The following is a 14,335-nucleotide window of genomic DNA, read 5'->3' on the forward strand; positions in this document are numbered from 1 at the left end:
CAACTACGAAACACGTTTCATATGTGTTTAGTCGATCTGCTACGTACTAATCTGATGGCACGATGCATCGGCAACACTTGCCCGGCGTAGGGTATTCGACTGGGGGTGCAAGGGCTTGGTGAAACGCTGGTGGAAAATCGGATAACATGTCAACCTAGCGTTGGAAGCGACCAGAAATCAGGTACAACGTACCTCAATAGCGCGTAGGGTCGGAGTTCAGGTCATTGGCGGAGGAAACCAAGGAACGTTGAACCTTTTCGGAGATTTCCTCCCAGTCGTACACCCTAGACTGTGAGGGATTGTGTTTCACAACATGTTCAACTGAACAAGGTGATGCTCTGCTGCAGCATGGTTGGATGTTCTCTATGTATTGCGTAAAATGTGTTGAAGCTATCTAAGCTCACCGCCATCTGTCGGTGATCGCCGTTCCACATTTTCGTGAACTCCCAAGCGCCAAATAATCTTCCATCATACCCCTCTTGACTCGCCCACCAACCACCTGGTGATCAAAGTACATACGAAAGTGCGAAAAGGCAAATGCTCTCAAGATGAAGACCACCAACGCCGAACCTCCTGACCGCCAACCCATACCCCGTGCCCATGTATGAATATGAAAGGAAAATGCTGAGAAATTGACCCCACATTCGCCCCCTCACCCTTCACGCATCATGCATCAACTCAATAGGTGGCCTTGCCGTGTGAAGGATCTTAGGCGGGATCGCAGCCGGGATGGGGCTCACGTCTTCGGGCTCATCCGTCATGTCATCGATAATAACACACGGAAGGTCCGGGCTAGCCCCATTCTCCTTGGCAGGCTGAAACACGAGCGTCGAGCTGCGGCTCCGGCGCGGAGCCGTGGTGCTCGCGGCCGGGGAAATCGGCGATGCGCCAGACGCGTCGGGGCCGTTGGGGTCCTGCTCCTGGCGCAGCTTCGCAAGGGCCTCGGCCAGGTCTTCGGCATGCACCATCTTGTTCGGCGCATCCTCCATCTTCTGCTGCCAACCCGCGGGCGGGCTCGGAGGCGGCGAGATGAAGAAGAGCTTGCCCGCGTCGGGGAGGGCAAGTTGGTTGTTCGGCTGGGCGCCAATAACGGTGGGCTGGCCGAAGTAAACCCGGCAGTGGTTGCCAAGGATGTTTTCGCCATCCCAGATGCCGCGAACCGCGATGGCATCCTCGGTAGAGTAAAAGGCGACGACAATGCGAGCGAAAGATTTGAGCGGTGAGAAGGAGTAGATGCGCGCGGTCCGCTCGATCAACTCGCGAATCTGCTGCAGATTGTCCGGGGCGAAGACGTCGCGGGTCTGAAGGTTGGTGAAGAGAAGGGTATTGCAAGGAGGGGTTGGCTTGTAGACAGGTGGGAGATTGGACAAGTCCAGGCTGAGATTGGACTTGCGTGACCGGTGGCTGCTGGCAGTCGAGGACCGTGAGAGGCACGGTGTCATGACCGGTGATGAGGGAGTCTGTGGCGACTGTTGTTGCAAATCAACGGTTTGGTTCTGCTCGGCCGCACGGAGCGGAAGATCGGTGCGTGGTAATTGCTCCATGATGTCGAAATGCCAACGAAGAGGATGGGTCAGAAGGTCGATTACGGAGTTCGCTGAGATGACGGAACTCCAATTGCTCGATAAGCCCGAAAGATCCTGTGAGCGGATAGCCTGGTCGTGGTCGGCTGTTGGTTAGATAAATTGGGGCTTCTGGTGGAAGAGGATGGGTTCTTGGGGAAAGATGTGTTGTTGTAAGCAGAAGTGCGGCCGGCGGCAGTATTTGAAGTGCAGAGGGATGATGACCTAAGAACCTGGAGGGTCGGGGATGTGGGAGGTCGGGTGTGGCGGGGTGAGCAAACGGGCTCCACCAATCCACGCCTTGGATGCCCCATCCGGACACACCCTGGCGTGCCGTGTGCGCTGTGCCCGGGTCGGGGATCACGAAGGCCCACCAGAAACCGCCAGAAACGCCCCTGAGAGGCTGAGCCTTCCCCAAGGATGTTCATGGGACTTGGCAAAAACCCAAAAAGTCAAAGAGGCCTCGGTGGCTTTAACGGACGCTCAGCAAGGTGCTTACGGAGGCCCCCGTCTTCCGTCTTTGGACCTACTCATAGATCGTTTCCGAGTGAAATTGCCTGCTCTGTTGGTGATTGGGACCTGCCTGATAGGTTGTCTGTCAAAGCAAGACCTAAAGCTCCAGGTTTACCTCCGATAGTTCCTGCGTTCAAACTTGCCACGACACATGGAAACGCAACGGAACTGCAAGGCAACGCGAGCCGGGCTCTTCCTAGCCAGTCGTTGTCGGTCTCTCCCGTCGTCGAATGAACTGATGAAGCAGATGGAATCGAACCCGGGCCAGGGCCGGGCCCGGGCGTCAAGAACGGGACCACAGATCCAACCTCCCCAAAGCGGAAACCCGATTCCAAGTTACAATCCAGCACCCAGTCTGCTTCAGTAGTCGTCGTCACTCCAGGCCTCCAAGTCATACCGTCGCTGTTAGAGTCGCGAGCCGCGGCCTGCTCGCGACTAGCCCTCTGTTGCGAAGTGATCTGCACAGCCACATGGATATCTCGCCCGCTGGAGCAAAGAAGCTTAACCTGTCTCAAACACGTGCCTGCGAAATACCAGCGCAATCTCGCATTTGGGGCGTCGCATCGTAGCAACAGCACTATCCGAGTCGTACACGTTGTCCCACTGCCCACAGCAATGGTAAGATTAGCCGTGCAAGGTTGCCCACAGACACAGATTTGTTTCAACAGCGCCTCTGGGTAGACACAGGGGGCGTTTTCAAGCTCATTGCGCCTCCCCCAAGTCCCGTCTGGGAGATATTGCGCAAACTTCTACGCGCAAGTGGCAGACAACAAGAAATACTACTACTTAGCAAGAACACGCTTCGCGCCCCCTACCCACCGTGCTAGAGCCTCATGGCAATCTCGCCGCTCTGAGTATAAGCCCTGCTGCGGACCGTACCAGCTTCCGTCGGTTGCGCGGCCGTGGCGCAGACGGGAACCTGACTTCCCGGTCTCCGACGAGTTTAACACACGTGGAAACAACTTCCAAGCCCCGATGGACTGACATCTCACACCGTCATCAACTTGGAGGTCAGGTGGTCACGAATTTGGCTGTGTCGTCCATCACATTTCCGCTGGTCATTGAACTGAGTGCTGACCTGGATTTGGGCCTCGGCCAAGCCAAATGGATGTCATCCAGTCTGGTCTGATGTCCACCTCCCGTCAATCCGTTGTTGATACGAGCAGGATCCTCCACAGGCTGCCTGATGTTTATTTCGCTGAACTCCCTGCAGCCTGATAGAAGTCATTCATCTGATATTTGGGGAAAAGTTGGTCTGTGCACCAGAGTGTGTCCATGTAAACATCCCCCACAGAGTAAGTCTGTCTTGACACTTACTAATAAAACCTGAAAGATACCTAATGCAAATCATATTGCATGATGCATGCATCGACGCCGCAGTCACTCTCGGCCGTATAGGCAGGTGGTGAGTTAGCTGTCCTTGTGTCACGTCATTATGGCAGCCTCAAACGGGGCCCTCGTTGGGAGACAGCCATCCACTCAGCCAGCTATCCAGCCACCTGGTTTGCTCCCCGGGCAGTTTGGCGTTTCAGTGCTCCGCCAGGCAAGAACTCAAAGAAACTTCCTTTACCTCATTCCCCAACTGTCAAGAGCAGTACCAGGCAGTCGACAGTATCGAATTTACATACAAAATTCTGACCTGCACTAACAGCGGGTGCTTGCGAGGCCTTCTTGTGTTATTCTTTCCTGCAAGTGCCCACGCCTTCTCTCAAGAGCCGCCAACTAACTCACTCACTGTCAACCTTTGGATCATTGAAGAGCCCGGATGGTCAGGTTGCTTCTGTCAGAGAATTGAGAGTCGGAATGCTCCAGCGCCGGGGTGGTGGTGAGCACCCCGGCTCACCTCAGCCACCCTTGATAATACGTACTTATGGAATCGAACAAATCCCCAGCCCAAAGACTTGGTTGACGTTGAAATACCCTTACTATCATCATGAACAGGCCGATATCGTAGCCGAGCACGGGACGGCTCCGCAAATCCAGGTCGAGACGATTCTCCCTTTGTACGCCACCCAAGGCTGTTTCCGCATCATGTAATCTACCCCACAAGTTTGCACAGCCCTCCAAACTATTGGAACCGCAATGGATGGGACCGGAAGGCCTCCTGTAGGAGCCAACCGACCGGCGATGACGCGGGAGCATGAAAGTGTTGAGGAGAGTCATATCGTCGTGTTTACCTATATTGTACAGACTCGGATCCGTGTTCTTCCTTAGTTCAGCCCAGCCATCTCTATCAGAGAACCGACCAACTTTTGTACAAGCCACCTCCATAGGCATCGCTACCAGAATACCCATCCCCACGATCGGCCGTATGTACCGCTTGCGCATCTGCCGGTATGGAACATGCCAGATGTAGGGTACGTACCATCTGGGCGAACATGGCTGAGCGCTACCGTGAGGTAGTGGTGTGGACTCCGTCGGTAGCTAGAACCGGTTGGTTGGGTGTCGGGGACAGCCAGAGGCACGCACCCTCGAACTCCCATAGATTGTACCCTCGAGCTCCGCCTCCGCCGTCTCTCCCTTTAATCACATCGGAGCTGTCCATAGCCCAGCAGCGGCAACAGCACCGAGGGCTTTGTCCACAACAATCGCCACTACCTAATCTCTACCCCCAATCTCTCCACCAGCCCCTCCACAACCTTCTTATGCATCTCATTCGTCTCAGCATTAGTCAGAGTCTTCTCCAAGCTCCTGTAGTTGATGCGATAACATAAACTTCTCCTCCCCGTCTTGGGATGCGTGAACTGGTCCACCAGCCTCACATCCTCCACGCAATCCCCCGCCGCGTCCCTGACCACTTCCATGAGGTCATTCTCGTGCCAATCGCCCGCCCCCCCTTGACCACCGCCGGCGGCGCTGGACGAGCTCCTCAGCCAGAACGACACGTCCTTGTAGCAAGCTGGGTACTTGCTAAACGGCACAAAGGGCCGCAGTTTGCTCAGGTCGTCTTCAACCCCACGGAACTGGCTGAGGAACCTCTCATCGCGCGACCAGAAGAGCCGGATGTCGGGGATCTGGAATAACAGCATGGCGACGCGCTCCAGGCCAATGCCGAATGCCCAGCCCATCTGGGTCGGCACACCGGCGTTGATGTGCAGAGATTGCTGCGAGACGCCACAGCCTAGGACTTCCAGCCAGTCACCTTGGTAAAAGACCTCGAGCTCCCAGCTGGGGGATGTGAAGGGAAAGTAGGTCTCGACCCAGCGGACGCGGAGGGGCTCCGCGGATGCGACGGCTTCAGCAGCTTCGCCTGCTGCTTGGGAAGAGGTTGCTCCGGCCTTTTCTGCCTTGGCAGCTGCGGCCGCGGCCTTCACACGCGTGAAGATCTCGCCCACCATCAGCTCCAGCGACCTCTTCAAGTGCGCCGCCACGGCGGCAGTTTCCAATGGGGAATGATGCTCCTCTTGTCTTGGGTTGCGTTCCGGATGAAATGGCGGATTCGGGTCTTCCACGTTCATGTTATGCTCCGGCAGCTTCTTGAGGTCATCCAACACCGCGGCGGCGATATCCCCGCCAGGGACCTTGCGGCGGTCCCACACCCGTGCGCCCTCCATCTGGTGGAAGACAGGGTAGTGGCTCCGATCGATTTCATCCCGGCGGTAAACATCAGCGCTGATCAAGTACCCCCCGCTGGTGTTGGTGCGGAAGAGCTCTGCCTCGTGGGCGCTGGTGTGAGTTCGCAAGAGCGTGGTTTGGTTGATGTAGTAGGTATCGGTGCGGGCACGGCCGGGGTGGTCAGGCGGGAAGCCGAGGGAGTCGAAGTTCTCGTAGGTTGAGACAACAGGGTCGAATGAGTTGTAGTAGCGGTACGTGGGGCTTGGGAAAACGGACTCGATAATCTTCCGGGTGATGGAGACAGGGTGATCTTTCTGGAGGTGTAGTTTGCGGGAGGTCAAGGAGAGGACGGTGGGGGACACATTGAACCAGTCGTCGGTGGTGTAGGTTTTTCCATTGATTTCGACCGTCTCGGGCCGGTTCGTTGTTGACGGACGCGAACTAGGGGCCGGGGCGGCCGCTGTGTATTTGTGGTCAGCCAGTCCGCTCAGACCTTGGACGTCGGCGGTGTTGCTAACCTGATGAGTAGGCTGCCCGCCAATGCCGCAGGGAGGGGTAGGCGGCTCTCTGTCCCAAAAGAAGGGCCAGGCTTGACCGTCCAGCGGCTTGTAGCCGAAGGACGCCCGAAATACACCGTGGCCCGGCCATTTTGAAGTCGGAAAGCTTACGGAGGAGATCGGAGCTCGGAGCTCGGAGAGCTGGGACAAAAGACGGAACCCGCCCATTCAAAATCTTGGTGGGGCTCGGGTAGGTGGGGCCGTCCTCTTGCGGCTCCCGATTGGCCAATTGGCTGGCCCAAGAGGTTCTCAACCAGGTCCTCTCGTCCGTGGATGACTCTTTCCCAGCCCACACTGAGGTGGTGACGGGATTCGGTCTCACAACACTGAGCACGACGACATGACGACCATCAGCCCGGTTGAATTAAACACACTGGAATTTACAAAATAATATCACCTCTTGAGTCAAAAACAGACAGCCGGCTTTTATTTTTCTTTTCTCTATCCTTCCACCCACACAACCACCTGCTTATTTGGTGAGCGGCTCGCCGTCCTTGATCTTTTGGAGACCATACTTCTCGAGGCGGATGCCCTGGATGGCAATGAAACCTGTGGTATCCATTGGCGAGAATGTGCTGAGGGAGTCCATGGACGCGTCTTCCTGGGAGTACAGGTTGCTGGCATCGCTCTTGCGACCCAGCACGTAGGCGGCGCCCTTGTACACGGACATGCGCACCTCACCGGTGACGTGCTTCTGCGAGAAGATGATGGAGTTCTCAAGGAACTCGCGCTCTGGCGAGAAGTACATGCCGTTGTACAAACAATGTGACCACTCAATCGTGATGAATTGGTCGCGCAGCTTGCGCACTTTGGAGTCCATAACGAGACCCTCGAGGTCAATGTGGGCGAGGCGGCTGCCAATCATCAGCATCAACGCCGATATATACTGTCAAAGTCGTGTCTACTTACGCAATGGTCAGACCAGGGGTGTCGTAGCAGCCACGGCTCTTCAGGCCAATGAAGCGGTTCTCGACAATGTCGATGCGGCCGACGCCATTGTCGTGGCCTATCTTGTTGAGGAGCTTGAACAGCTCGACAGAGTCGGTGGCCTCGCCATCAGGGGTCACCACCTTGACGGGGATACCCTTCTCGAAGTGGATGGTGAAGTTGTATGGCTTGTCGGGAGCATCGGTCGGGTCAACGGTCCGGGTCCAAAGCTCCTTGGGCGGGGTGTGATCCGGGTCCTCGAGGACGCCGGCCTCATACGAGCAGTGGACAAGGTTGTCATCCATGCTCCAAGGAGCCTTGGGGGTCGACGAAACGGGAATGTTGTTCTCGGCGGCGAACTTGAGAAGGTCGGCACGGCCCCTGATGGTCAGGTCAGTTAAACGCTCCACATGTCCGTCATTCCTAGGAATATGGGCACATACTGGAACTTCTGGATAAACTCGGGCAGCCTCCAAGGGGCAATGACCTTCAACTTGGGGTTGCAGGCCTTGAAAGCGAGCTCAAAGCGAACTTGGTCATTGCCCTTGCCGGTGCAGCCGTGGCTGACGTAGTCGCAATTGTACTGCTCGGCCACACGGACCTGGGCGCGGGCGATGATGGGGCGGGCTAGCGAAGTGCCCAGCAGGTAGCGGTCCTCGTAGATGGCGTTGCATTGGATGGCGCGGAAGACAATCTCCTCGACGAACTCGCGCTGGAGATCTTCGATGACCATACGCTCGGCACCGAGAGCCAGGGCCTTCTTTTCGACGGCGGCCCAGTCCTCTTCCTGGCCGACGTTGGCGAGGAAGCAGACGACAGTGTAGCCCTGAGATAATTGTCAGTTGAGAGGGGGTATGGGAAGCGGTATGTTCTGCTGACCTCAAGGATGAGCCATTTCAAAATGGTGGAGGTGTCAAGACCTGTTGGGCAGCAAGTCAGTTCTGTTTTCTGTGTTGCTGCTGTCTCTGGGTCGATGCAAGAGCTAGATGCTGGACATTGAGGACTATGGGAGCACAGCGGTCCATTACAGGCACGAAGCAGTCCGCAGCAGTCCTTAGGTGGGAATTGGGGCTGGAAGAATCATGTCATACCTCCGGAGTAGGCGCTGTGTGAAGGTGGTATCAGTGTTAGTCACAACCCCTCCTGAGCGGCCACACGAAAGCCACGACTTACAGACAAACGCGGCCCTTGGACATTGTGACGGCTGTGGGAAACCAGGCGATGGAGTGCAAAGAGGAAAAGCAAGCTGGAGCTGGGAGAGGGGCGGAAAAAGGTTGAACGAGCAAGGTCCCGGTCGGATGATATGTATGTGTGACTCGTCGAGGTCGGCCAAAAAGTTTCTGCTTGTTCTTGGGCCGCCGGTTGCAGTCGGAGCATGCCCCACACAATTTCCAAGTCGCTTCCGCGACAGTGACATCGAGGTTGATCAAGTTGCAGTCTCGACTCTGATCCAGACTACGACTTGCGACTTTTCGTAACAAGCTTTGATAGGCATTTTCTGCATTCTTCACATGGCTACAGAATTCAGGTCCTCAAATCCATTTCGTGTGGTCTACATGCCAAGGATCGCTGTGAGTCAAGTACTATGAAGTACCGTGTACCTTGTCCCGTGCGGTGCAACCGGCAGAAGAAATTCAGATCCGGAGCTGAGGTCCGGACAAGATAACGGGCCGTTGGGTGCCCGATATCGCTGGGGCTTGCGATAAAGACGCCGATAGCCGCGGGGCTGACGTCGATATGGACCCCGGCCAGGAAAGGAACCAGGGACATGGCTGTCGTCGAACCAACGCCAAGACTTAAAACACAAAGACGCCGTTCTCTCGCTCTTTCGGCCATTTCGACCTTTTCGACCGATATCCGCCCCGGCCCTCCTCCACGCAGCCACGGATGGATTTTCCGCGACTTTGTATGTAAGCAATTGCTCTCCAACTACTATCACAGCCTTGTGATAGTCAGCCACTCGCTTGGGAATTATCCCCTCTCGACCATCGACCACGGGATGCATTCATAATCCTCCACACCTCTTCCTGCACCGAACAATGCAGGCCACCAAAACCTCCGTGCCCGTTGTCGCCGCTTCGGCCTCCTCGCCGACAGCCTCGGCCACGAGGCCACAGCAGGCAGATAACCACGCTGTGGCCTCAGCTGCCTCCAAGAAGCAAATAATACACTACCCCTTCTGGTTCGGAGGCAGCGCGAGTAGCATGGCAGCCTGTGTGACCCATCCTCTTGACCTTGGTATGTCATCCTTTGTCCCCTTTCTCGTTGCCAATGCATAGTCTCACAACTAACCGCGTCGCCTACAGTCAAGGTTTGCAGCCCTTCTCTACCCCCTGAGTCCAGCCAAACAGCTATTAATCATTCCTCTTACTTCGTCTAGGTTCGCCTGCAAACCCGCACCGGCGACATGCCTAAAACCATGACCGGCACATTTATGCATGTCGTCAAGCACAACGGCCTACGGGGGCTGTACAGCGGGCTCTCAGCCTCTCTCCTCCGCCAGCTAACCTACTCCACCACCCGATTTGGCATCTACGAGGAACTCAAGTCCCGCTTTGCGCCGCGACACATTGACCCCGCGACGGGCAAACCCAAGGCCCCCTCGATGGGAGTTCTCATCGCCATGGCTTCGGCCTCGGGTTTCATTGGCGGCATCGCCGGCAACGCGGCCGACGTAATTAACGTGCGCATGCAACACGACGCGTCTCTTCCTCCGGCTCAGCGGCGCAACTACGCCCATGCCCTTGACGGACTGGTGCGCATGGTCCGCGAGGAGGGCGTGGGAAGCCTGTTCCGCGGCGTCTGGCCTAATAGCGGCCGCGCCATCGCCATGACGGCGTCGCAGCTAGCGAGTTATGACGTGTTCAAGCGCACGCTGTTGCGGTTGACGCCCATGCATGACAACATGGCGACGCACTTCACTGCAAGCTTCCTTGCTGGCGTGGTGGCCGCTACAGTGACCAGCCCGATTGACGTGATCAAGACAAGAGTCATGTCCTCGTCAGGGGATCATGGGGTCATCGGGGTTCTGAAGGAGGTGTATGCCAAAGAGGGGATGCGGTGGATGTTTAAGGGCTGGGTGCCCAGCTTTTTGAGGCTTGGGCCGTAAGTTCTCCTCCTGCTCAACTCTCCGAGTCCGGTTCCATGGACAATGTTCTTCTGGGCTCCGAGGCTCTGACATGCTGAAACTGACACCGGGGAAACAGGCAAACCATTTGCACGTTCGTCTTCCTAGAATCTCACCGCAAGGTCTACCGGAAGATCCACGGCGTGCCAGAGCCGGAATGAAGATTCGCCCCTGTCAATACATACCTAAAATGACTAGACGACTTCATAAAAAAAAAAAAGCGACACCAAGGCCTAACATTGACAAGACATGATAGACCATCGGAGACTTCAGTAGTTGCTTTTCTCTTCGGTTGTTTGCCCCTAGAAAAAGGTGTGGAAAAAGACCAGGAGAGTGAGGTTGGGTACTAGGGACTGGCTTACATCATGTGTTGTTTACCTACAAGGCGTTGATTCGGGATACACAGGAGTTGCATTTTGTGGCATTTTCGTTTGTCAAGTACTGTGGTGGTGACAGGAAGAACAGGAGGCACTTAAAGACACAAGAAAGGTTACTCTCTCATGTGGCAACCCTCCCGGGATTTGCTTTGTTCATGTTTTTCTTTTCTATCTGCTTTCATCTTGCCAAGTCTATACCCTGATGTTTTGATACACTCAGAAGCGTGCGACATACATAGATTTCCACTTTTCTTGTGCCACAGAAACAAATCGCAAATTCTCCGCATATAGCTCTTAGTGTTGTGATGTAGGGGACAAACCCGAGCGACGTTCCCATCTCTCCTCCTCCAGCTTCTGCGTAGCCTCGGGCCATCCCGAGTACGCGGGAAGCGCCTCGAGCCAGGTATCTTGATTCCCCTCAACGGCTAGCGCGCAGCACAACCAACCGTGGTTGCTAATGATGGATTAGTGTTTGGATGGTAGCAAATATGGTCCTGCCCTCAGAGTGGCAAAGTACCTGATAATTAAACCCCAACCTTATTTCCCCCCGAACTTCTCCCTCGACCGCGGAGAAGCCAAGGTCATCGAAGCCTAGGCAATGTTGCGGCAAGACCAAGGACTGAGCAGCCCCATCCTGTCTCTTCGCAATGCCCGATCGCCCGATCCCCTTGCGACCATCAAGCCCGAACCCATCATCACGACCAACTCGCTCCGGCGCCGTACGGCGTGGTGCCATAAGGTGTTGTTCCTCCAGCGCCACCCCAGGCGCTCTGATTCCCCGCGGCATTCCCAAATGGCGTTGTATAGCCGCCATTGAAACCGTCCATGGCCGCACCAGCACCATACTCTGGACTACGGGGCCCGCCGTTGGCACCGCTTCCCTCGTCAGCCAACTCATGGATCAACCCAGCAAGCTTTTGCTGCAGGACCTTGATGCCCTCGCTGATAATGACATCCGGGGGGAGGGGACCGGCAGTTTCGACGTTGAAGTAGAACCGGTTCGGAACTGCGTCGTAGTCGAAGGGTTCGCCTTCTTGCGGGGGCTCTTCCCAAGCAGCGTACTCGCTCGGTGGCCTGGAGGATTAAGAAGTTAGATTGGGTGATTGTATGGCGAAGAAGAGGAGATATCTTACCATTCAGCCTTCGGATCAGACTCGTACCAGAGGTCGAGATGGTGCAGCTTGTTGTGCGGATCGTACTCGAAGCCGATGGCGGCTGAGGGTGCCCATTTCGCGTGTTCCTTCGCGATCCCCTTCTTGGCGATACATTCCAGTTTGATCTCCTGGCCTGGGCGGAGCTTGAGGATCAGAGGGCCGAGCCCCTCAGAATCGGTGATGATCGGGGTGCCCAGGACCTGGTTGATGCGGTCGCCCGTCGGAACCAGGTCGCGCGCAAAGACGTGCATGTTCTCATCGCCGGTGCACTTAGCATGTAGTGTCAATCGCACGCTGCAGTGTTCGCAGTGGCCGTCGCAATCGCAGTCCCGCGAATAGAGCAGGGAATCGACACCCTCAGCGTTGAGCGGGATGAGGCCTAGGCGGTGGGCGATGAATTCATCGGCGAGGACAGAGCTGTTTTCTTCGATCTCAACCAGGTCGATGGCTATTGTTGGGATTTCGGCCAGCATGACGCGCCGAAGCGAGTTGGCGAAGGAGATGTCGACGTTGGAGAGCTCCCATTTGACGCGCACTGAGTCTGCCTAGCAGCATGGACGCGAGAGTTAGATCAGGCAATGCTCTCAGAGCCACGCGACAAGCAAGAAAGCTGGCGCCTGATAGAACAGACGTCCGGCGATGGGCGTACTTGGGAGATTTTGACGACCGGGCCTAATGCCTCGGCGTCATCCATGATCATTGGATCATATTCCATGGTGGCTCCAATAGTCCGCGCGTATCAGAGATGGGCTGACGTGTGGTCGCGCAAGGAAGATGGGTGGATGAGCGAAGGGGAGGTCGAGATGATTGATCGTTGTTGGTTGTTGATGGGAAGATCAAAACCAAGTTCGCGGTGACGGTATCCATTACCGCGTAAGTCGTAAAGTTGCGCTGCAGGGACCAGCAACCTGGAAGCCGCAGCCGCAGGCTCGGACGCTGGGACCCACACACCCCGCGAATCCGAGCTGGGCTGGTCTTGGGCGGACCTCTGCAAAGACCGGGTCTTGGCATGTCTTGGCATGACAAACACCGGGCTCGGCTCTCATCACTTTTTCTCTCGTCTTGTGCCTCTGTCCGGGTCTCCGAGCAAATCGGCGGGCCGTCAATGATCCGCCTGTAACTCTGAGCTCGGCCAAGCCGGCTCTGCATCGCCCCCCATAAAATTTCTAGAGCAGACCACCCAGAGGAAACACCCAAAAAAACAACCAAAGCTCGGGTGATCGGCAGATTGCCTCTTCATACCTTTTCTTCGCGCCTCATTGTTCTTGTTCTGTGACCCCGTACATCTGAACAGGCATTCGCCTATCTGCCAAAATGCTTCGTCAGGGCATCTCAGCGGCGTCGCGCGGCCTCGGCGCAATTGCCAGGCTCAGCACCCAGAGGCAAGCTTTCCGCCGCACACAACCATTCCAAAAGCCCGTCGCGGCCACACGACCGGTCATCTTGAGGACAAGGTGGTACAGCTCCGACGTTGATGCTACCAAGAAGGAGGGCGAGGCCAGCCAAAACAATGGCACCGAGGCCGAGAAGGCTAATGCTGCTGAGGAGGGGAAGAAAGAGGGAGAGGCCGATCCTCTGGAGACTTTGAAAAAGCAACTAGAGCAGAAGGAGGCCGAGGTTCGGGATCTCAAGGTAAAATCATTCGCATAACTACCAGGTCGTTAGCACACCCCTGCTAATACTTGTGTTTCTAGGACCGGTTTCTCCGTTCCATTGCCGACTTCCGCAACCTGCAGGAACGGACACAGCGCGAAATGAAGGCTGCGCGAGACTTTGCGATTCAGAACTTCGCCAAGGACTTGGTCGAGTCGGTCGACAACTTCGAGCGGGCGCTGTCAACCGTGCCGCCTGAGAGGCTCAAGCCGTCGGAGCAGCCCGACGAGTGCACTCAGGACCTGATCAACCTGTACGAAGGTCTCAAGATGACCGAGTCCATCTTGATGCAAACCTTGAAGAAGCACGGTCTGGAGCGCTTCGATCCCCAGGGCGAGCCCTTCAACCCCAACGAGCACGAGGCCACCTTCATGACCCCAATGCCCGACAAGGAGCACAACACCGTCATGCACGTTCAGCAGAAGGGCTTCAAGCTCAACGGTCGTATCCTGCGTCCGGCCAAGGTCGGCGTCGTCAAGAACAAATAAGGTCTTGGTGGCCATGCCTCTTCACTTTCTTTGAATCATGCCTTCAGCGAAACAAAAATGACTTGATTTTCGGGGGACCGAGTCGAACTCTATCCCCGTGTACTACTACTACGACCACCATCACCACTTTCTGGGATATAGCCGCGGGCGCTCCGAACAAAACGGAAAAAGGGATCTTTGGGGACCATAGGTGGCCTGGCGTTTTTCGTGTTGCGGGGGTCTCAAACTTTGTGTATTGCTCCTCTCATGATGTCGATATCACGCAGTGTCTAGCATATGAAATGCGGAAAAAGCGCCACCGAGAAAAATGGGGATAGATAAGATTCTGGGATGATGATATCCCACAAGAAACGGTCGGGTAAACTCTGGGCGTATAACCTGAGCGAAACTCAACCAACTTAATGCATACCTATGTTGCTGGG

General features: G+C 55.9%; 7 protein-coding genes across 7 annotated transcripts; 3 read left to right on the top strand and 4 right to left on the bottom strand.

Moving 5' to 3' along the window:
- Window positions 1-659: 659 nt before the first annotated feature.
- VTJ04DRAFT_9405 (uncharacterized protein) lies at window positions 660-1,544 on the bottom strand (the record flags this gene model as incomplete). Its single annotated transcript, XM_069367949.1, has 1 exon — window positions 660-1,544. The coding sequence occupies one exon, from the start codon at window positions 1,542-1,544 to the stop codon at window positions 660-662; it is 885 nt and encodes a 294-aa protein (XP_069216226.1).
- Window positions 1,545-4,669: 3,125 nt separating this feature from the next.
- VTJ04DRAFT_9406 (uncharacterized protein) lies at window positions 4,670-6,278 on the bottom strand (the record flags this gene model as incomplete). The annotated part of the gene is made up of 2 exons (XM_069367950.1): window positions 4,670-6,090; window positions 6,149-6,278. 2 exons carry the CDS (start codon window positions 6,276-6,278, stop codon window positions 4,670-4,672), a joined length of 1,551 nt encoding a protein of 516 aa, XP_069216227.1.
- A 378-nt stretch (window positions 6,279-6,656) lies between these two features.
- Window positions 6,657-8,310, bottom strand: VTJ04DRAFT_9407 (uncharacterized protein; the record flags this gene model as incomplete). The annotated part of the gene is made up of 6 exons (XM_069367951.1): window positions 6,657-7,041; window positions 7,097-7,495; window positions 7,558-7,940; window positions 7,994-8,034; window positions 8,206-8,219; window positions 8,288-8,310. The coding sequence occupies 6 exons, from the start codon at window positions 8,308-8,310 to the stop codon at window positions 6,657-6,659; spliced, it is 1,245 nt and encodes a 414-aa protein (XP_069216228.1).
- Window positions 8,311-9,153: 843 nt separating this feature from the next.
- On the top strand, window positions 9,154-9,494 carry VTJ04DRAFT_9408 (uncharacterized protein; the record flags this gene model as incomplete). The annotated part of the gene is made up of 2 exons (XM_069367952.1): window positions 9,154-9,352; window positions 9,421-9,494. 2 exons carry the CDS (start codon window positions 9,154-9,156, stop codon window positions 9,492-9,494), a joined length of 273 nt encoding a protein of 90 aa, XP_069216229.1.
- Window positions 9,495-9,521: 27 nt separating this feature from the next.
- VTJ04DRAFT_9409 (uncharacterized protein) lies at window positions 9,522-10,402 on the top strand (the record flags this gene model as incomplete). Its single annotated transcript, XM_069367953.1, has 2 exons — window positions 9,522-10,219; window positions 10,321-10,402. 2 exons carry the CDS (start codon window positions 9,522-9,524, stop codon window positions 10,400-10,402), a joined length of 780 nt encoding a protein of 259 aa, XP_069216230.1.
- Window positions 10,403-11,313: 911 nt separating this feature from the next.
- On the bottom strand, window positions 11,314-12,487 carry VTJ04DRAFT_9410 (uncharacterized protein; the record flags this gene model as incomplete). Its single annotated transcript, XM_069367955.1, has 3 exons — window positions 11,314-11,692; window positions 11,752-12,317; window positions 12,422-12,487. The coding sequence occupies 3 exons, from the start codon at window positions 12,485-12,487 to the stop codon at window positions 11,314-11,316; spliced, it is 1,011 nt and encodes a 336-aa protein (XP_069216231.1).
- A 599-nt stretch (window positions 12,488-13,086) lies between these two features.
- Window positions 13,087-13,913, top strand: VTJ04DRAFT_9411 (uncharacterized protein; the record flags this gene model as incomplete). Its single annotated transcript, XM_069367956.1, has 2 exons — window positions 13,087-13,404; window positions 13,467-13,913. The coding sequence occupies 2 exons, from the start codon at window positions 13,087-13,089 to the stop codon at window positions 13,911-13,913; spliced, it is 765 nt and encodes a 254-aa protein (XP_069216232.1).
- Between the last annotated feature and the right edge of the window lie 422 nt (window positions 13,914-14,335).

Source organism: Mycothermus thermophilus (genome assembly GCF_041956435.1).
Source record: "Mycothermus thermophilus strain CBS 625.91 unplaced genomic scaffold VTJ04scaffold_6, whole genome shotgun sequence".
NCBI classification, from domain to species: Eukaryota; Fungi; Ascomycota; class Sordariomycetes; order Sordariales; family Chaetomiaceae; genus Mycothermus; species Mycothermus thermophilus.